At 41.5% G+C, this 16,453-nt stretch overlaps 1 protein-coding gene across 6 annotated transcripts in view; it reads left to right on the forward strand.

Annotated features, from left to right (window-relative positions):
• Window positions 1-4,249, forward strand: part of LOC116698908 (zinc finger protein 501-like) — a 39,167-nt gene extending 34,918 nt beyond the window's left edge. Inside the window, exons 2-3 of one of the 6 annotated variants that reach the window (XM_032531141.1) lie at window positions 2,778-3,389; window positions 3,810-4,249. In XM_032531141.1, the coding sequence (XP_032387032.1) occupies window positions 2,778-3,389; window positions 3,810-4,006 (809 nt within the window). In that variant the 3' untranslated portion in view covers window positions 4,007-4,249. Of the gene's footprint in view, window positions 1-2,777 lie in introns of all 6 variants that reach the window. The other 5 variants (XM_032531139.1, XM_032531140.1, XM_032531136.1 and 2 more) reach the window with 5 other exon arrangements.
• Window positions 4,250-16,453: the final 12,204 nt, after the last annotated feature.

The following is a 16,453-nucleotide window of genomic DNA, read 5'->3' on the forward strand; positions in this document are numbered from 1 at the left end:
GGGTTGTGCTACATTTGCTTCGCTTAGAGCTCGCATCAACGGGACATAAGCATAAGCATTTGTGTTACGTCTTCCAGTGACTTTTGTTAAATAACAGTTGTTTGAACGCTTGGTAGCTAACGCTACCGTACTTTAGCTTAAGGAGTTAACTGTTAGCTATGTCATCTCCTCTCTCCTACTTTTTCCTGCTCGATGTGTAAGATGTTTAGTTACTCCTCTGCATCCTTTAACGGCAATGGTATGTGTAACAAGTGTAGTTTATTAATAGACATGGAGGCGAGGCTTAGTGAGTTAGAAGTCCGGATCAGCACCATGATAGATCAGTCGTTAGTTACTGTAGTTAACCCCCACCGGTAGTCGGCGCGGGCCGGCCTGAGCCTGAGTTAGCCTCTGGTATAGGGTGACCAGACGTCCCCGGTTTCCGGGGACAGTCCCCGATTTTGGCTACCTGTCCCCGGCTGGATCTGTCCCCGGAAATGTCCCCGGTTTTCACTGTGACTGAAAGACCCGAAATTGGAATGAAAGAAAGAAAACACTGACAAAACGTAGCCGATAATCGCACACCCAACACACGCAGGCTCCAGGCAGCCAGAGCCCGCGGTGCTCAGAGAGGTTTTAGAAGCCGTATTTTACGATGCTAAAATCACTGATTATTTACATGGAGTCTGGTGCGTTTAGCAAACGCAATTTCGCGGACTTTTATGTTTTAAAAATGATCTTAATCTTTAACAGAAAGGTCGACCTCCTTAGAAATCCTTTCATAATGTTGTCAGACACTTAGAATATTAATCTGTCTGTTAGAAGCTAAACAAGCACTTTTATGAACATAAATACAAGCTGGACAATTATCCCATTAACTTCCATTGTAGAGATCTCGTTTAATACTGCATCATGTCAAAGGAAAATATGTCCTCAGTAGTTTTTGTTGGATCTGATTCTCAATGAGTTGTTGCAGAAACAAGCCTTGAGCAGTAAAGCAAAAGCTGTCAGTAGTTCAGTAAACATTACAACATTATGAAATATTGAGACTTTCTGTCTTGAAATATTAGGACTTTCTATCTTTAAATATTAGGACTATTAGGACTTTATATTTTGAAATATTAAGACTTTCTATCTTGAAATATTTGGACCTTTTATCTTGAAGTATAAGGATGGATTTTTTATCTTGAAATATTAGGACTTTCTATCTTGAGGTGTAGTGGAGTGGAGTAGGAAGTAGCAGCAGGGGTGGGTCTAGGATCATACCTTAGGGGGCTCAACCCCTAATAAGAACAGCTCTAGGTCTAGTGTCCCCTTTTTAAGTTTTACAAAAATAAAAACATTACTTGTTTTGGAGGTAAATACGCTTCTGAGCTGAAAATGTCCCCGGATTTTGTCTGAGAAATCTGGTCACCTTACTCTGGTAGCCGTCCCCCAGAAACTCCTGAGCAGCCAGGACATAGTGCCTGGGTGAATGTGCGATGCGGAGGAAGAGCTTTCAAAGGCCACGGACCGCCACCAGCCTGTTAGCGTTTCTAACAGATTTTCCTCACTCAGCAACACACCCGCTGAGATACCAACTCTGATTATCGGCAGCTCCATTTTGAGAAACGTGAAGTTAGCAAAGCCGGCAGCCATTGTTAAGTGCATCCCGGAGGCTAGAGCGGGCGACATTGAGTCTTATCTGAAACTGCTGGCTAAGGATAAACATAAATACAGCAAGATTGTTATTCACGTTGGCGTTAATGACTCCCGGTTACGCCAAATGGAGGTTACTAAGATTAATGTTGAATCAGTGTGTACATACGCAAAGTCAATGTCGGACACCGCAGTCTTTCTGGGGAAGACCTGGTCTGATTCTGAGAGACGGCATTCATCCCACTTGGGATGGAGCAGCTCTCATTTCTAGAAATCTCGACACGTTTATTAGTGGACCTGATCCTTGACAATCCAGAGTTGGGACCAGGAGGCAGAGTCCCAGTCTAACACACTTCTCTGCTCCTTCATTCCAGGAGTCACCTAGTAAAAACCCCATAGTGACGGTGTCTGCCCCCCCGACCATTGAAATTATTTAAATCAAAGGTAAACAGAAGAGGAGCTGTGCATGAAAACCTCATAACAATTAAAACCACAAGTGCAATAGTGCAAAAGAATAGGAGAATTAAATGTGGACTCTTAAACATCAGATCTCTCTCTTCTAAAGGTGTACTAGTAAATGAATTAATATCAGATTCTAATATTGATTTATTTTGTCTTACTGAAACCTTGCTGGGTGATGGAGAATATGTTAGTCTAAATGAATCCCCCCCCAGTCATATTAATACTCACATTCCTCAAGGCACAGGCCGAGGAGGTGGAGTTGCAGCTATCTTCGATTCTAGTCTACTAATCAGCTCTAAACCTAAACTGAATTATAACTCCCTTGAAAGTCTTGTTCTTAGTCTTTCACAACCAAGTTGGAAATCACTGCAACCAGTTCTATTTGTTATAGTGTACCGAGCACCTGGTCCATACTCAATTTTCTTCTCTGCATTTGGGTCCTCACCTACCCCCCACCATAACAGGAACATTGCTTACAGATGTGCGTACACGTTTTTTTTTTGCATATGCCATTTTTGGCTTTTGGGCGTACATACATTTATAGTAAGGGGTTACACAGTTTAAAAAAGAGACCCCAGACCCGTAAGCTCTGTCAATTATTTTTAACAGTCTGGTTCCAAGAAAAAGAGAACAAGTGTTCTAGTCGTTTTTTTTACAAAAACAGACTTACCTATTTCCTTTGTTCTCTGTCCCTCCAGAGTTCCCACAGCAACATGTTTGTAAGGAGGAGGACATTCTCGCTGAGGACCCAGAGCTTCCACAGATTAAAGAGGAACAAGAGGAACTGTGCACCAGTCAGGAGGGAGAGCCGCTTGTACTGAAGCAGGAGACTGAAAGTGACCACAGTGAAGGTCAGACTATGACCTTTAATCCTGATGATGACCCTCTAAGTGCAGCAGAGAAAGAGCATGTAGCTAACATGCCAGTTATAACCTCTGTGGTATCACAATCAAACAGTGACCACCAGCTCCTCCCTAATGAGGCTCAGAGCCAAGATCAGAAAGGTGTGAAGACTCATGGAGACTCAGGATCATTTAGAAGTGCAGAGCCAGATCCAAAAAAGAGACATCACAAGAGGAGTTGTCACAGTAACAATGTAAACAACACTGACTTGTCAGAGATACACCGTAATACTAAAACAGGTAAAAAGTCTTTCATATGTGACTCATGTGGGAAAGTCTTTAAGTATAATTCAGCATTTCAGAGACACTTGAGAGTCCACACAGGTGAGAAGCCATATTCTTGCAAAACATGTGGAAAAGATTTTGGACGTAAAAATCACTTGGAAATTCACATGAGAACCCATACAGGTGAGAGGCCGTACGTTTGCAAGAGCTGCACAAAAACCTTCTGTGATGTCTCAGCACTAACAAGGCACATGAAAATCCACACAGGTAAGAAGCAATATTCTTGCAAAACATGTGAAAAGGATTTCGGACGATATGATGAATTTAGAGACCACATGAGAATCCACACAGATGAGAAGCCATATGCTTGCAAAACATGTGGAAAAGGTTTCAGACATAACAGTACATTATTGGCCCACATGAGAACCCACACAGGTGAGAAGCCCTATTTTTGCAAAACGTGTCAAAAAGATTTCCGGCAATATAGTGCCTTGCTGGTCCACATGAGAACCCACACAGGTGAGAAGTCATATTCTTGCAAAACATGTGGAAAACATTTTCGACAAAATAGTGCATTGTTGGTTCACGTGAGAACCCACACAGGTGAGAAGCCATACATTTGCAAGACCTGCAGGAAAAGATTCTGTGACCCTTCAGGCTTAGTTAAGCACATGAGAGTCCACACAAGTGAAAAGCCGTATGTTTGCAAGAATTGTGGGAAAAGATTCTTTGTTGATTCAACATTGAAGAGACACATGAGAATTCACACAGGTGGGAAGCCGTTTTCTTGCAAACCGTAGAACAGATTTTGGACAAAGTAGTGGCTCATTGGTCCACACAGATGAGAAGCCGTACGTTTGCAAGACCTGATGGCAAAGATATTGTGACACTTCAATGTAAATAAGGCATATGAGAACCACACTGGTGAAAATCTAAACTAATATTGATCCCTGGCCACTGTAGTCTTCATGTCAAAGTAGCCTTGGGCAAGTCACTCAACCCCAAATTGCTCTTGTTGGCTGTGCCGTTGGTGTATGAATGTGTGTGAATGTTTATCCCGTGAGCAGGTGGCACCTTGTATAGTAGCTAGAGTAAGAATGTATGTGAATGGTGCCAGTACTGTGTAAACCACTTTGTTCCTAATGATGTAAACCTTATGCTTGTTGGTTTTAAAAAATGTCCATTTACAAAGTATCTCAGTATCGCTTGTAGTTTAAAGTTTAAAAAAACTTAAAATCCATGTGCCTCAAGTATTTGATAGTTCCATATGAAGCTTCTTGCACATCTTTGCAAGAAGTTTTTTATTATTGTATAATTAATTCTATTAATGGGAATGTGCTTTTTTTGCTATTTTTAAATACTAGCTTTTGTTTCTGACAAGATTCTGAACATTTTGTATGATAAATGACAAATGATTGAATGTTTTTGATAGACTGTTTTGAAGAGTGTAATTAACTATGGAATGACTATATGGTTTGGAACCTTGTATATCTATATTTATTACTTTATTTTTATTATAATTGTTATTGTTATCAAAATAAGTTAATGATTATTTGGTAAAGAAATAAGTATGGGTAAACAAATCAACAGAACTGTAATGAAACATGTAACAAGTGTATTGATGCGGCTTTGTTTTAAAGGCTGACTGTGCTCAGTTAGTACAATGGCATGTTAGAAAGCACAGCCTAAACGATTTCTCATAAACTAGCTAAGTTAACCACGATTCTAATGGAACTGAAAAGCCAAACGATGCTGTCACTACCATTTTAGTGATTTATACGAAACCTGTTTCTTGCAGTGTCACGCTACATAGAATACAACTATTAGAAGGCAAGCTTTGAGGTGGAAGCTAAATCTAACCACTGTAAGGTAGCGAACATAAACTTTAGCTGTCTCCATGAAGCTCTCAGCTAAGCTCCTATAACTCGCAACGCAGTTAGGAAACAAGAATGAGCTAGTTAACTAATGAAAACAAGCATTTTGAATCGGTGGATGTCAGTTTTAAAGTCAGGTTGAAACTGTTTCCCATAATTTTTACGATTTCCAGCCACTCCCCCCGTACTAATGTTACTCTGTACGGAGCATTAGCTCACACCCGCTAACTTATTGTTCATCAGAAGGGAGAGATTAGGTAATGTTAGCCAACCTAAAAATCCCATTTAATTAGTAATTTCAGCATTTCAATGTTCTTGTTTTTTTTTTTTACTATTCAAATTATATTTGACTTTTGGAATTCGTTCCAGCAGCCTTATGATGAAGATCCAACATATCCTGGTTTTGCCCCTTCATAATAAAACATTTAAATACCATGGGACTTTTATTGTAAGGAATCGTATAGTAAATTAAAACTGTTTCTCAGCCTCTGCTTTGACCTTTTAGTGTGTGCTAGTGTGTGCTAGCGCTGTGTAATTCTGTCAATGCGAGACAACACAAATATCCTACATATTCTTGAATTTAGGGATGTTTTATGAAACTTAAAATAGCGTTATTGTATACTGCCAGCTGTAAGCTATTAGGCAACAGGACTGCAGAGAGCTCCGACAGCCAGCATCAGGCATCACAGAAACAAAACACCCGAAACACAATTCACTGTCAGTGGTTTCTTGGACATTAGGTTATTAAAATACTTTGAATGAGTATATAGTTGAGTAGGCAGTCTTTAATGAGGCCCAGGATACAGTGGGGCTCGAATGTTTTGGCACCTCAGGTACAAATTTGTATTATGTATGTGCATAAAGAAGCCAAGAAAAGATGGAAAAATTTCCAAAAGACATCAAATGACAAATTAGACATTTGTATAATATGTCACAAAAAGTACATTTTATTTCCATCATTTACACTTAAAATAACAGAAAACTAAAAACCGTCGTATGCAAAAGTTTGGGCACCCTGCAGAGTTTATGCACCGCCCCCTTTGGATGCTGAGACCTGACAGTGTCATGGATTGTTCTCAATCATTGTCTGGAAAGACCAGGTGATGTCAATCTTAAGGTTTTGAATGCCCAGACTCATCTGACCTTGCCCCAACAATCAGCACCATGGGTTCTTCTAAGCAGTTGTCTAGAACAGGGGTTCTCAACCTTTTGCAAGCTGGGCCGCCCCAAAGCTGGTTCATTGCAGTTGGGGCCCTAGTGCCCTACGCCCCACACACCACGAACGATAGATAGATAGATAGATAGATAGATAGATAGATAGATAGATAGATAGATAGATAGATAGATAGATAGATAGGCAGGCTATTATTTTTAGGCCCACATTATTATTATTAATATTATTATCATCATCAGTAGCGGTAGGTATGCCTATTATCATTACTAGGCTATTTTTTATAATTGGCAGTAGTACCAGACTTCTAATGTAAGCTTGAAGATATTATTATTAGTAGTATTATTATTAGTATTATTATGAGTAGTATTAGGCCTATCATCATTACTAGGCTATTGCTATATATTTATATGAGGTTACATGCTTTATTGTTTTTATTATTGTTTTTATTATTATTATTATCATCATCATCATCATCATCATCATCATCATCATCATCATCATCATCAGTAGGCCTATTATCATTACTAGGCCATTGCTATAATTGGGAATTGGCACCAGACCTCTGATATTAATTTATGCTTTATTATTGTTATTATCACTAGGTCTAATAGTAGGCATCATCTGCATTTTTTAAAGAAGCTTGCAGGTTGGTGATATAAATGTGAGACCTGAGCCTGCTTTGCCTTGCAAAGATCCTCAATTCTTGGCTCAATGTTTGATAAACATAGCCTCAAATCATCCTCGATTTGTGCACAATTACGGTATTTAGTTTTGAGTGCAGTCATTTTTGAGAATCCTGCCTCACACAAATATGTTGACGCGAAAGGAATATGAAGGTAAATTTGGTGCAAAAGTGAGAGCGCGTAGATGCGATGTGAGCACTTGTAAAATATGACTTGAGAGCTTGTGAAAAAAATCTGTACCCGTGTTTTTTTTCACTTGAGTCACTTTTCCAGTACAACCACAACTCAGTGATTCCAACCTCTGGAATCTGTCACTGCAGCTTCTCATGTTATATTATATTATATGCAGTGTGCTCTCTCCATCACACAGCGGCGAGTCTGCGCTCTCCAGTTTTGCAACACTTCTTGCGATACATTTGGTGCAAAACTAATTTGTACCTGTGGACTTAGTCTGTGGAGCTCTGAGCCAACAGGACGTTAGCTAGCTAGCTTTGGCTAACTTGCATCCAGCCCGCTTTTTTTAATACTGTAAATACCTTTTAATCATCTCAACACTTCAGTCCGACTGAAACACTGGCGGTGAGCTCCAGGGTCCTGCAGCCGCAGACGGACCGCAGTCAGTGGGGCTCGGCCAGCGTGGAAACACCGCTAGAAAGATCCGCTGCCGAGCTCGACGTGATCTGATCTCCAGCGGGACACGGAGACCTCCAGACCCGGTAGCAGCGGACCAGCCCCCCCGGAGCCCACCGCCAGTGTTGGTGGAATAGCAAGCTAGCGTTAGCTGACTAACCAACAAGCACACTTACAAATAAGTTACAAATAAATACAATTTAATTTAAAAGTCAGGCGTTATACACACTGGCGGTCCGTCCGCGGCTGCAGGACCTGGAGCTCACCAGCAGTGTTTCAGTTTGACTGTTAAAAGTGTTAGGATAACTAAAATGTATTTATTCATTAGCGGGGTTAGTTCGCTAAATGCAATTCCACCAACACTGGCGGTGGGCTCCAGGGAGGCAGTGCCGCTGCTACGGGTCTGGAGCTCTCCGTGTCCCGCTGGAGATCAGATCAGGTGGAGGTCGGCAGCGGAGCTTTCTAGCGGTGTTTCCACGCTGGCCGAGCCCCACTGACGGCGGTCCGTCTGCGGCTGCAGGACCTGGTGCTCACCGCCAGTGTTTCAGCTGGACTGTTAAAAAGTGTTGAGATAATTAAAAGGTATTGTATTTAGAAGCGTGCTGGCTGCTAGTTAGCTAACGCTAGCTTTCATGCTACATAAATAAGCCGGACAGAGTTGTCCCTCATCAGGTGATAGAAACCCTGCTGTCCCCGGCCGTCCTGTTGGCTCAGAGCTCCACAGACTAAGTCCACAGGTACAAATTAGTTTTGCACCAAATGTATCGCAAGAAGTGTTGCAAAACTGGAGAGCGCAGACTCGCCGCTGTGTGATGGAGAGAGCACACTGCAGCGACAGATTCCAGAGGTTGTAATCACTGAGTTGTGGTTGTACTGGAAAAGTGACTCAAGTGAAAAAAAACACGGGTACAGATTTTTTTCACAAGCTCTCAAGTCATATTTTACAAGTGCTCACATCGCATCTACGCGCTCTCACTTTGCACCAAATTTACCTTCATAAGAGGGGCTCACGGCAGCTCCCGTGGTTGAGCACAGTTTTTTCCCCTCCCATCCTGTAGTCTACTCGCGCCCCCCCGGGACAGAGTCCGCGCCCCCCCGGGGGGCGTGCCCCACCGGTTGAGAACCACTGGTCTAGAAAACTGAAACTGAAAATAGTTGATGCTCACAAAGCAGGAGAAGGCTAAAGGAAGATAGCAAAGCGTTTTCAGATGCCAATATCCTCTGTTTGGAATGTAATTAAGAAATGGCAGTCATCAGGAACAGTGGAAGTTAAAGCAAGATCTGGAAGACCAAGACAAATATCAGACAGGATTGTAAGAAAAGCAAAATCAAAACCCACGTTTGACTGCACAATCCATCCAGAAAGACCTGGCAGACACTGGAGTTTTGGTACACCATTCCACTATAAAGAGATGCTTGTACAAATATGGTCTTCATGGAGGAGTCATCCGAAGAAAACCTCTTTTACGTCCTCACCACAAAAATCAGCGTTTCAAGTTTGCAAATGAACATATAGACAAGCCTGATGCATTGTGGAAACAAATTCTGTAGATCGATGAGGTTAAAATAGAACTTTTGGCCGGAATCAACAATGAGGTACATTTGGAGAAGAAAGGGCACAGAATTTAATGAAAACAACCTCTGTCCAACTGTTAAGCATGGGGGTGGATCAATCATGCTTTGGGGTTGTATTGCAGCCAGTGGCACAGGGAACATTTCATGAGTAGAAGGAAAATGGATTCAATGAAATTACAGCAAATTTTGGATGCTAACTTGATGCCATCTGTGAAAAAGCTGAAGTTAAAGAGAGGATGGCTTCTACAAATTGATAATGATCCTAAACACGCCTCAAAATCCACGGTGAATTACATCAAGAGACGTAAACTGAAGGTTTTGCCATGGCCTTCACAATCTCCTAACCTCAACATAATTGGAAAATCTATGGATAGACCTTAAAAGAGCAGTGTGTGACAGACAGCCCAGAAATCTCAAAGAACTGGAAGACGTTTGGAAGGAAGAATGGGCAAAGATACCTCAAACAAGAATTGAAAGACTCTTGGCTGGCTACAAGAAGTGTTTCCAAGCTGTGATACTTGTCAAAGGTGGCAGTACAAGGTAATTATTCTCCAGGGTGCCCAAACTTTTGCATCTTTTCTTGGCTTCTTTATGCACATTAATACACATTTTTACCTGGGGTGCCCCAACTTTCAAACCCCACTGTATAGCCTAACAGTACCATTTCCCTTTTGTAATCTTTCACTAGGATGTAGACAGAGGCTGCATCCGAACTGACCATTTAACTGGGTCATGTTTTGCAATATCAGGGCCTGGCATCTGAATCACATCTTAAGAGCTGTAACAGCTCTACAATCTTTCAAAATGCTGCATCTTTTTAGCTTGAAGCCTGTGGTTGACAACTTCTGACACTCTAAAGTGAACGACTTTAAACATGTATTAACATTTGTTTTTTTCCTGCCAAAACGAAAAACATTTTATTTGCGTACATTGTAAGGAAGCTCGTTTACAATCCCTTGTAATGTCCAAATACGTAAGAGTGATGATTACAAGCACTCCATCACAGTTGAGGTTGAGAAGTATTCATGAGGACAATTAAGTGAGCCTCCATTTTTGTTTAGATTATGGTACATTTTACTACTACATATATCATAATTCTCTGGATTACATTATGCTATTTCCTGATTTAAGACAACCGGCAATAGCTTCTCTTTGACGAAGATGTTTCAACTTGTTTGTGTTTTGGAAATAAATAAATAAGTCATCATTATTCTGTGAGCATTCAGCACGTTATTTGTATTTGTATATATTGTACATTGCCCTTAACCATCTTTGTCACCAATGTAAAACTCATAGTTTAGACAATATAAGTGACATTGTAGGTGACCTTGTATTGATTATACAGTCCCTCAAGGATTTCGCAGACTTTTTGTGAAGATTGATGTGGCCTAAAATGCCTGATGTTGCGGGAGCTGTAAGTAATTGCAAAAAAACTTTGTTGCAATAAAGTTGCAGGAGACAGAAAGTTGCAAGCAAAGTTGTGATTTTTTTTTGTATAGTTTCTTAAAAATAAAAAGGAAACTTGTTTTGGTGAGAATAAAAACACTGTAGGCTGAGTTTTCCTAGTAACAGTACCTTAAAGGCTGAGGATGCAGCAAATGTTGGTATAATATGAAAAGGGCTGGTAGATTTAAGATAAAAAAATAATTATTTATTTAATGAATCAAATCTGAACATGTCTGTCAGTGGCTTGTTGAGTTTTACATTGTTAGTTTATTTTCTATCCTGGGGTGGGCTGGGACACATTCATACGGTTTGATAAAGGACTTATTGGAATTTAACTTATCATTGCACTTACAATAATGAGCGTAGCTGTCATCAAATTAGGTCATCCTGTACGTCTTATCTTCTTATCTCCGTTTTTTCTGCATCCACCGTGTGTGTGTGTGTGTGTGTGTGTGGTGTGTGTGTTTGTGGGGGAAACTCAGCAGCCCTGTCCACTGCAGAGCTGACAGGACTGAAACAGCAGCCACTTTCAGCGACATCAGGGTGAATAAATTGCTACAGCGTACATTGATGTTAAAATGTATATAAGTTGGCACAGTCTCGGTTCTGGAACCATACTCCTGGATAGGGTTGGACTCTTTTCTACTCCGGAGATGCCCCTGGTGTGAGGATACTCACAAGCCCCTGGCTGAGCGCCGCTACGTTGGAGTTTACTCTAGTGGACGAGGGTCGCCTCCTTACATCTGCTGGTGGTGGGGGGAAAACTCTGACTGTTGTTTGTGCATTTGCACCAAACAAGAGTTCGGAGTATTCGGCCTTCTTGGAAACCTTGAATGGAGTCCTATATAGGGCTTCAGTGGGGGATTTCAATGTACATGTGGGCAATAATGGAGATACTTGGAGGGGCATGATTGGGAGGAACGGCATCCCTGATCTAGTGGTTGTCTGTTGTTGGACTTCTGTGCTAGTCATGGATTGTCTATCACAAACACCATGTTCAAACATAGGGATGCTCATAAGTATACTTGTTACCAGAGCACCCTAGGCCGAAGGTCAATGATAGAGTTTATAATTGTTTCATCTGATCTGAGGCTGTATGTTTTGGACATTCGGGTAAAAAGAGGGACAGAGCTATCAACTGGGGTCAGGGGATGGGGGAAGACTCTGGACAGACCTGGTAAGCCCAAACGGCTAGTGCCGGTAAATTGGGAACGCCTGAAGGAGGCCTCTGTCCGATGGACTTTCAACTCACACTTCCGGCGGAGTTTTTTGTGCATCCCTGTGGAGGCTTGAGACATTGAACCTGAGTGGGCAACATTCAAAGTTTCCATTGCTGAAGCTGCGGTTGGGAGCTGTGGTCTTAGGTGCCTCAAGGGGCAGTAACCCACAAACACCCTGGTGGACACCGGTGGTCAGGGAAGCCGTCCAACTTAAGGAGTCTTCCCGGGATATCTTATCCCAGAGGGCTCCAGAACCTCTGCCGTGAAAGAGGCAAAGCAGCGGGTGTGGGAGAAGTTTGGAGAAGACATGGAGAAGGACTTTCGATTGGCACCAAGGTGCTTCTAGAAAACCATTTGCCACCCAAGAGGGGGAAGTAGGGAACCATCCAAGCTGTGAACAGTAAGGATGGACGTTGTTGTCCTCAACTGAGGAGGTAAGAGGGTGGTGGAAGGAGCACATTGAGGGACTCCTTAATCCAGCTAATACGCCATCTATGGTAGAGACAGAGCTGGAGGATGATAGGGGATTGTCATCAGTTTCCCTTGTGTAAGTCACTGAGATAATTAAACAACTCCACAGTGGCAAAGCCCCAGACACTGTTGGAGGTGCTGCGGGAGTATGGGTTGAGGGTGTCCCTGCTCAGGGCCATCCAATCTCTGTATGACCTGCATCCACCAGGGCTGCGCTTTGTCACCAATCCTGTTTGTAGTATTTATGGGCAGGATATCGAGGCATAGTCGGGGTGGGGAGGGGTTGCAGTTTGGTGGGCTGGGGATCTCATAGCTGCTTTTTGCGGATGATGTGGTCCTCATGCATCATTGGCCTGTGACCTTCAGCACTCACTGGATCAATTCACAGCCAAGTGTGAATCGGCTGGGATGAGGATCAGCACCTTGAAATCTGAGGCCATGGTTCTCGGCAGGAAACCGTTAGAGTGCCTACTTCGGATAGGGAATGAGTCCTTACCCCAAGTGAAGGAGTTTAAATACCTTGGGGTCTTGTTTGCAAGTGAGGGGACAATGTAGCGGGAGATTGGTCGGAGAATCGGCACAGCAGGTGTGGTATTACATTGAATTTAATGTTTTGATGAAAAGAGAGCTGAGCCAGAAGGCAAAGCTCTTAATCTACCGGTCAGTTTTCGTTCCTACCCTCACCCATTGTTATGAAGGCATGACCAAAAGAACGAGATCCAGGGTACAAGCGGCCAAAATGGGTTTTCTGAGGAGGGTAGCTGGCGAGTAAGGATTCCTCCTGGGGCATCTTTACCAGAGGCCCTCCTCCCTCCAGGCACATCCAGGTGGAAGGAGGCCTCGGGGAAGACCAGGAATAGGTGGAGGGATTATGTCTCCAAACTGGCCTGGGAATGCCTCGAGATCCCCCAGTCAGAGCTGTTTGGCTGTCGGAAAAGGGAAGTTCGGGGTCCCCTCCCTGGGGCTGCTGCCCCCGCGACCCCAAACCGGATAAGCGGATGAAAATGGATGGATGGAGAGATGGATGGATGGATGGATGGATGTATGGATGCTTTGAGGTTGATAGTATGTTTTTCTGGACAGGGAATACTAATGAAATCTAGAAGTTCAGAGAGGGCCACACCAGTATGTGTGTGTCTCATAACAAATAAGTATAAGTAGAATACTCTTTCTACTTATATTTATTTCTACTTTCATTCATTACGAACTTCTCCCAAATGTGATTCTTCATTTGCTGATTTATCGGTACTGTCCTCAAGGGAATATTGTTCTCCACTCCCAAGAATGGATGCAAAGTTAGTAAAAGACTGCGATTGTTCAAACACAACCATACTGACACTGTTATCAGAAACAAAGTTATTTGATAAATCTGCTGGACTCAAATTTGGTAGATAGACAGACAGACAGACAGATTAAAATTTTACGCAACCAGTAGCAAGACAACCATAACACAACCAACACATACACACATATATCACACATTCATAAGAATAAAAATCACTCACAGAAATGCAATGACCATGATAAGGTAAGGCTATGGTAGACAGTGTGCAATGGTGAGTGCAAAAGTGAACAGTGCAAGGATTGAACAGTGTAGAGATCAATTTAAATATTAACTATGACTATTAAATATTAACATAACCTAGAAACTGACTGATTGAATAAGCATATAAACAATATATTATAGGGAATAAGTTATAAGATGTAAGATGTAGATGTAGGTCGCTGTAGTGAAGAGCACCCTCTGTGGAATCTTCATCCTCAAACAAGAGTGCTGATTTAGGATATATAGATTCACCACAATCTGTACATATGTTCTGTAATAGGGAAAAACAAAAGAGTACATTGTGATCAGATTGTGGAATGGAAAGTTACATAAGAGACAAAAATAATAGTAAATATATCAAAAGGACCTGTAAAGACCAAACTGGCTTCACTCCTGGGTGACAATCTTTTTTTTAATGTACGGGGGGGGGGGGTATTTAATGTATTATTGTCCACTAAATCAACAGTGCAACCTGAAGTTATTATAATGCCAAAAAAGCGTTCCATAGGATTGAGTAGAGCTAGGTTTTAGCCAGAACTTTCTTAAATTAATGAAGAAAAAAGTGAGGTGGTTGTTTTTGGAGCAAAAGAGGAATGATTAAAAGTCAGCGCTCAGCTTCAAATGACAATGTTAAAAACAACAGACAAAGCCAGAAATCTTGATGTAGTCATGGACTCAGACCTGATCAGCCACATTAAGATAATTAGAAAGTCAGCCTTTTATCACCTTATGTCTTATGTCTCAGCAGGATTTGGACTTTTATCTTTAGTAGACTTGACTACTGTAACAGTGTCTTTACAGGTCTCCCTAAAAAAAAAAATTAATCAGACAGCTGCAGCTGATTCAGAACATTGCTGCTCGAGTCCTCACTAACACCAAGAAAGTAGATCACATCACTCCAGTTCTGAAGTCTGTACACTGGCTTCCTGTGCCTCAAATAATTGATTTCAAAATACTTTTACTAGTTTGTAAATCACAAAACGGTTTAGGGCCAAATACATTTCTAATCTGCTACTACACTATGAACCACCCAAAGCTCTCAGGTCTCTGGGACACGTCTGTTTCTGTCCCCAGAATCAGAACTAAACCGGGAGAAGCAGCGTTTAGTTTTCATGCTCCACATATCTGTAACAAACTCCCAGAAAACTGCAGGTCCGCTCCAACTCTCAGTTCTTTGAAATCAAGGTTGAAGACCTTTCTTTTTGATGTTGTCTTTCTTTAAATTAAGTGTTTACTTCTTAGACTGAAGTTGCATTGTTGAGACTGTATGACAATCAACAAGGGTAAAACAAAATTAAATGAATTGATTATACAGTGATATACTCCTAAACAATTAAGCAACGAAAATTATCAGCAATTATTGTTGGCTGAAACAAATATTAAAGTGAACTGAGTAACTTGGTAAATTTGGTGTTGTTTTTTTAGCTTAGGGTTGTAGCCATGCTGGGGGTATTTCTGAACAGGAAACAAACCTATTTCTGAGAATTTCTCCAACGTGGGTGTGTGACATAGATTTTATGGTCAAATCTACAAGAAACAGTTGGAACTGTTGAGGATTTTACAAAGTTTGTTGTGATTAAACTAAGCCTTATAATGACAACTATATTGTAGTGTAAAGAAAAGTACTTCCACTCTTGGTTATGTATAACCAGAGTAAAAAGTCCTATGATCCTGCGGGGAGCATGGTGGGTGAGACAGTGTGGAGGAGAGAGAGTGAACAAGTGTGTGTGTGTGTGTGTGTGTGTGTGTGTGGGGGGGGGGGGGGGTATCTACAATTAAGGAGGCTTCATATTCCAACACCCAAACTGGAAATGATTAATAGAGCCTTCCCTTTAAAACAGTATTTATAAAAGGAGAATTTATGAGGAAACCAACAACCAAGGTTTATAGAAGTGGCCAAGTTGATTAAGGATCTACGGCTTGAAATAAGTGAGGAATTTTGTTGAAGAAACACCAATGCGTTTTGAGTAGTCGTTAGACTAGAAAAGCGCTATATAAATACAGCACATTTACATTTACAATACCAATCTGTGGAAGGAGTTTACTGGTATTAGCAAAAAAAAACACAATTAAATTAAATTAATATTTATTTGAAATTCAAACAAAATGTTAAATATATGAAGACAACTCTGACTACCTTACCTGACTAATTAAAGAAATTGAGCCTTGTTGCCAGATGGCAATTAAATATTAATTATGGTGAGACTTGTATGTTGAGTAACACTGAGCACTGTGTTATGGTTGGGGTTTTTTTTCCGTTTGGCCTTCCCTGTGTTTTTGTCCAGTTTTCTCCGTGTCTGGTGTTGTAGGTTCTGTCTTATGGTTCCCTGTGTCTGTGTTTTCTGCTTCCTGTTTTTGTTAGTCAGCTTCCTGTCTTGTCTTGTCTTGTCTAACTTCACTTTGTTTGTCTGATTGTCCTGCCCCGCCCTGATATGGTTCACCTGATGTGTCACTGTTGCCCATTACCTCTTGTATTTAACCTCTGTGTTCCCATTGTCTAGTGCTGCATCATAGTTTTGTCCTCGAGCCAGTGTGCTACATGTTTCTACAAGTTTTCCTGTTTCGCCGTTTTGTTCTCTGGAGTACTCCCCTGGACTTTCCCCTTGTGATTGCCTTACCCTGCTCTGC

This window comes from Etheostoma spectabile, chromosome 12 (assembly GCF_008692095.1).
Source record: "Etheostoma spectabile isolate EspeVRDwgs_2016 chromosome 12, UIUC_Espe_1.0, whole genome shotgun sequence".
NCBI classification, from domain to species: domain Eukaryota; kingdom Metazoa; phylum Chordata; class Actinopteri; order Perciformes; family Percidae; genus Etheostoma; species Etheostoma spectabile.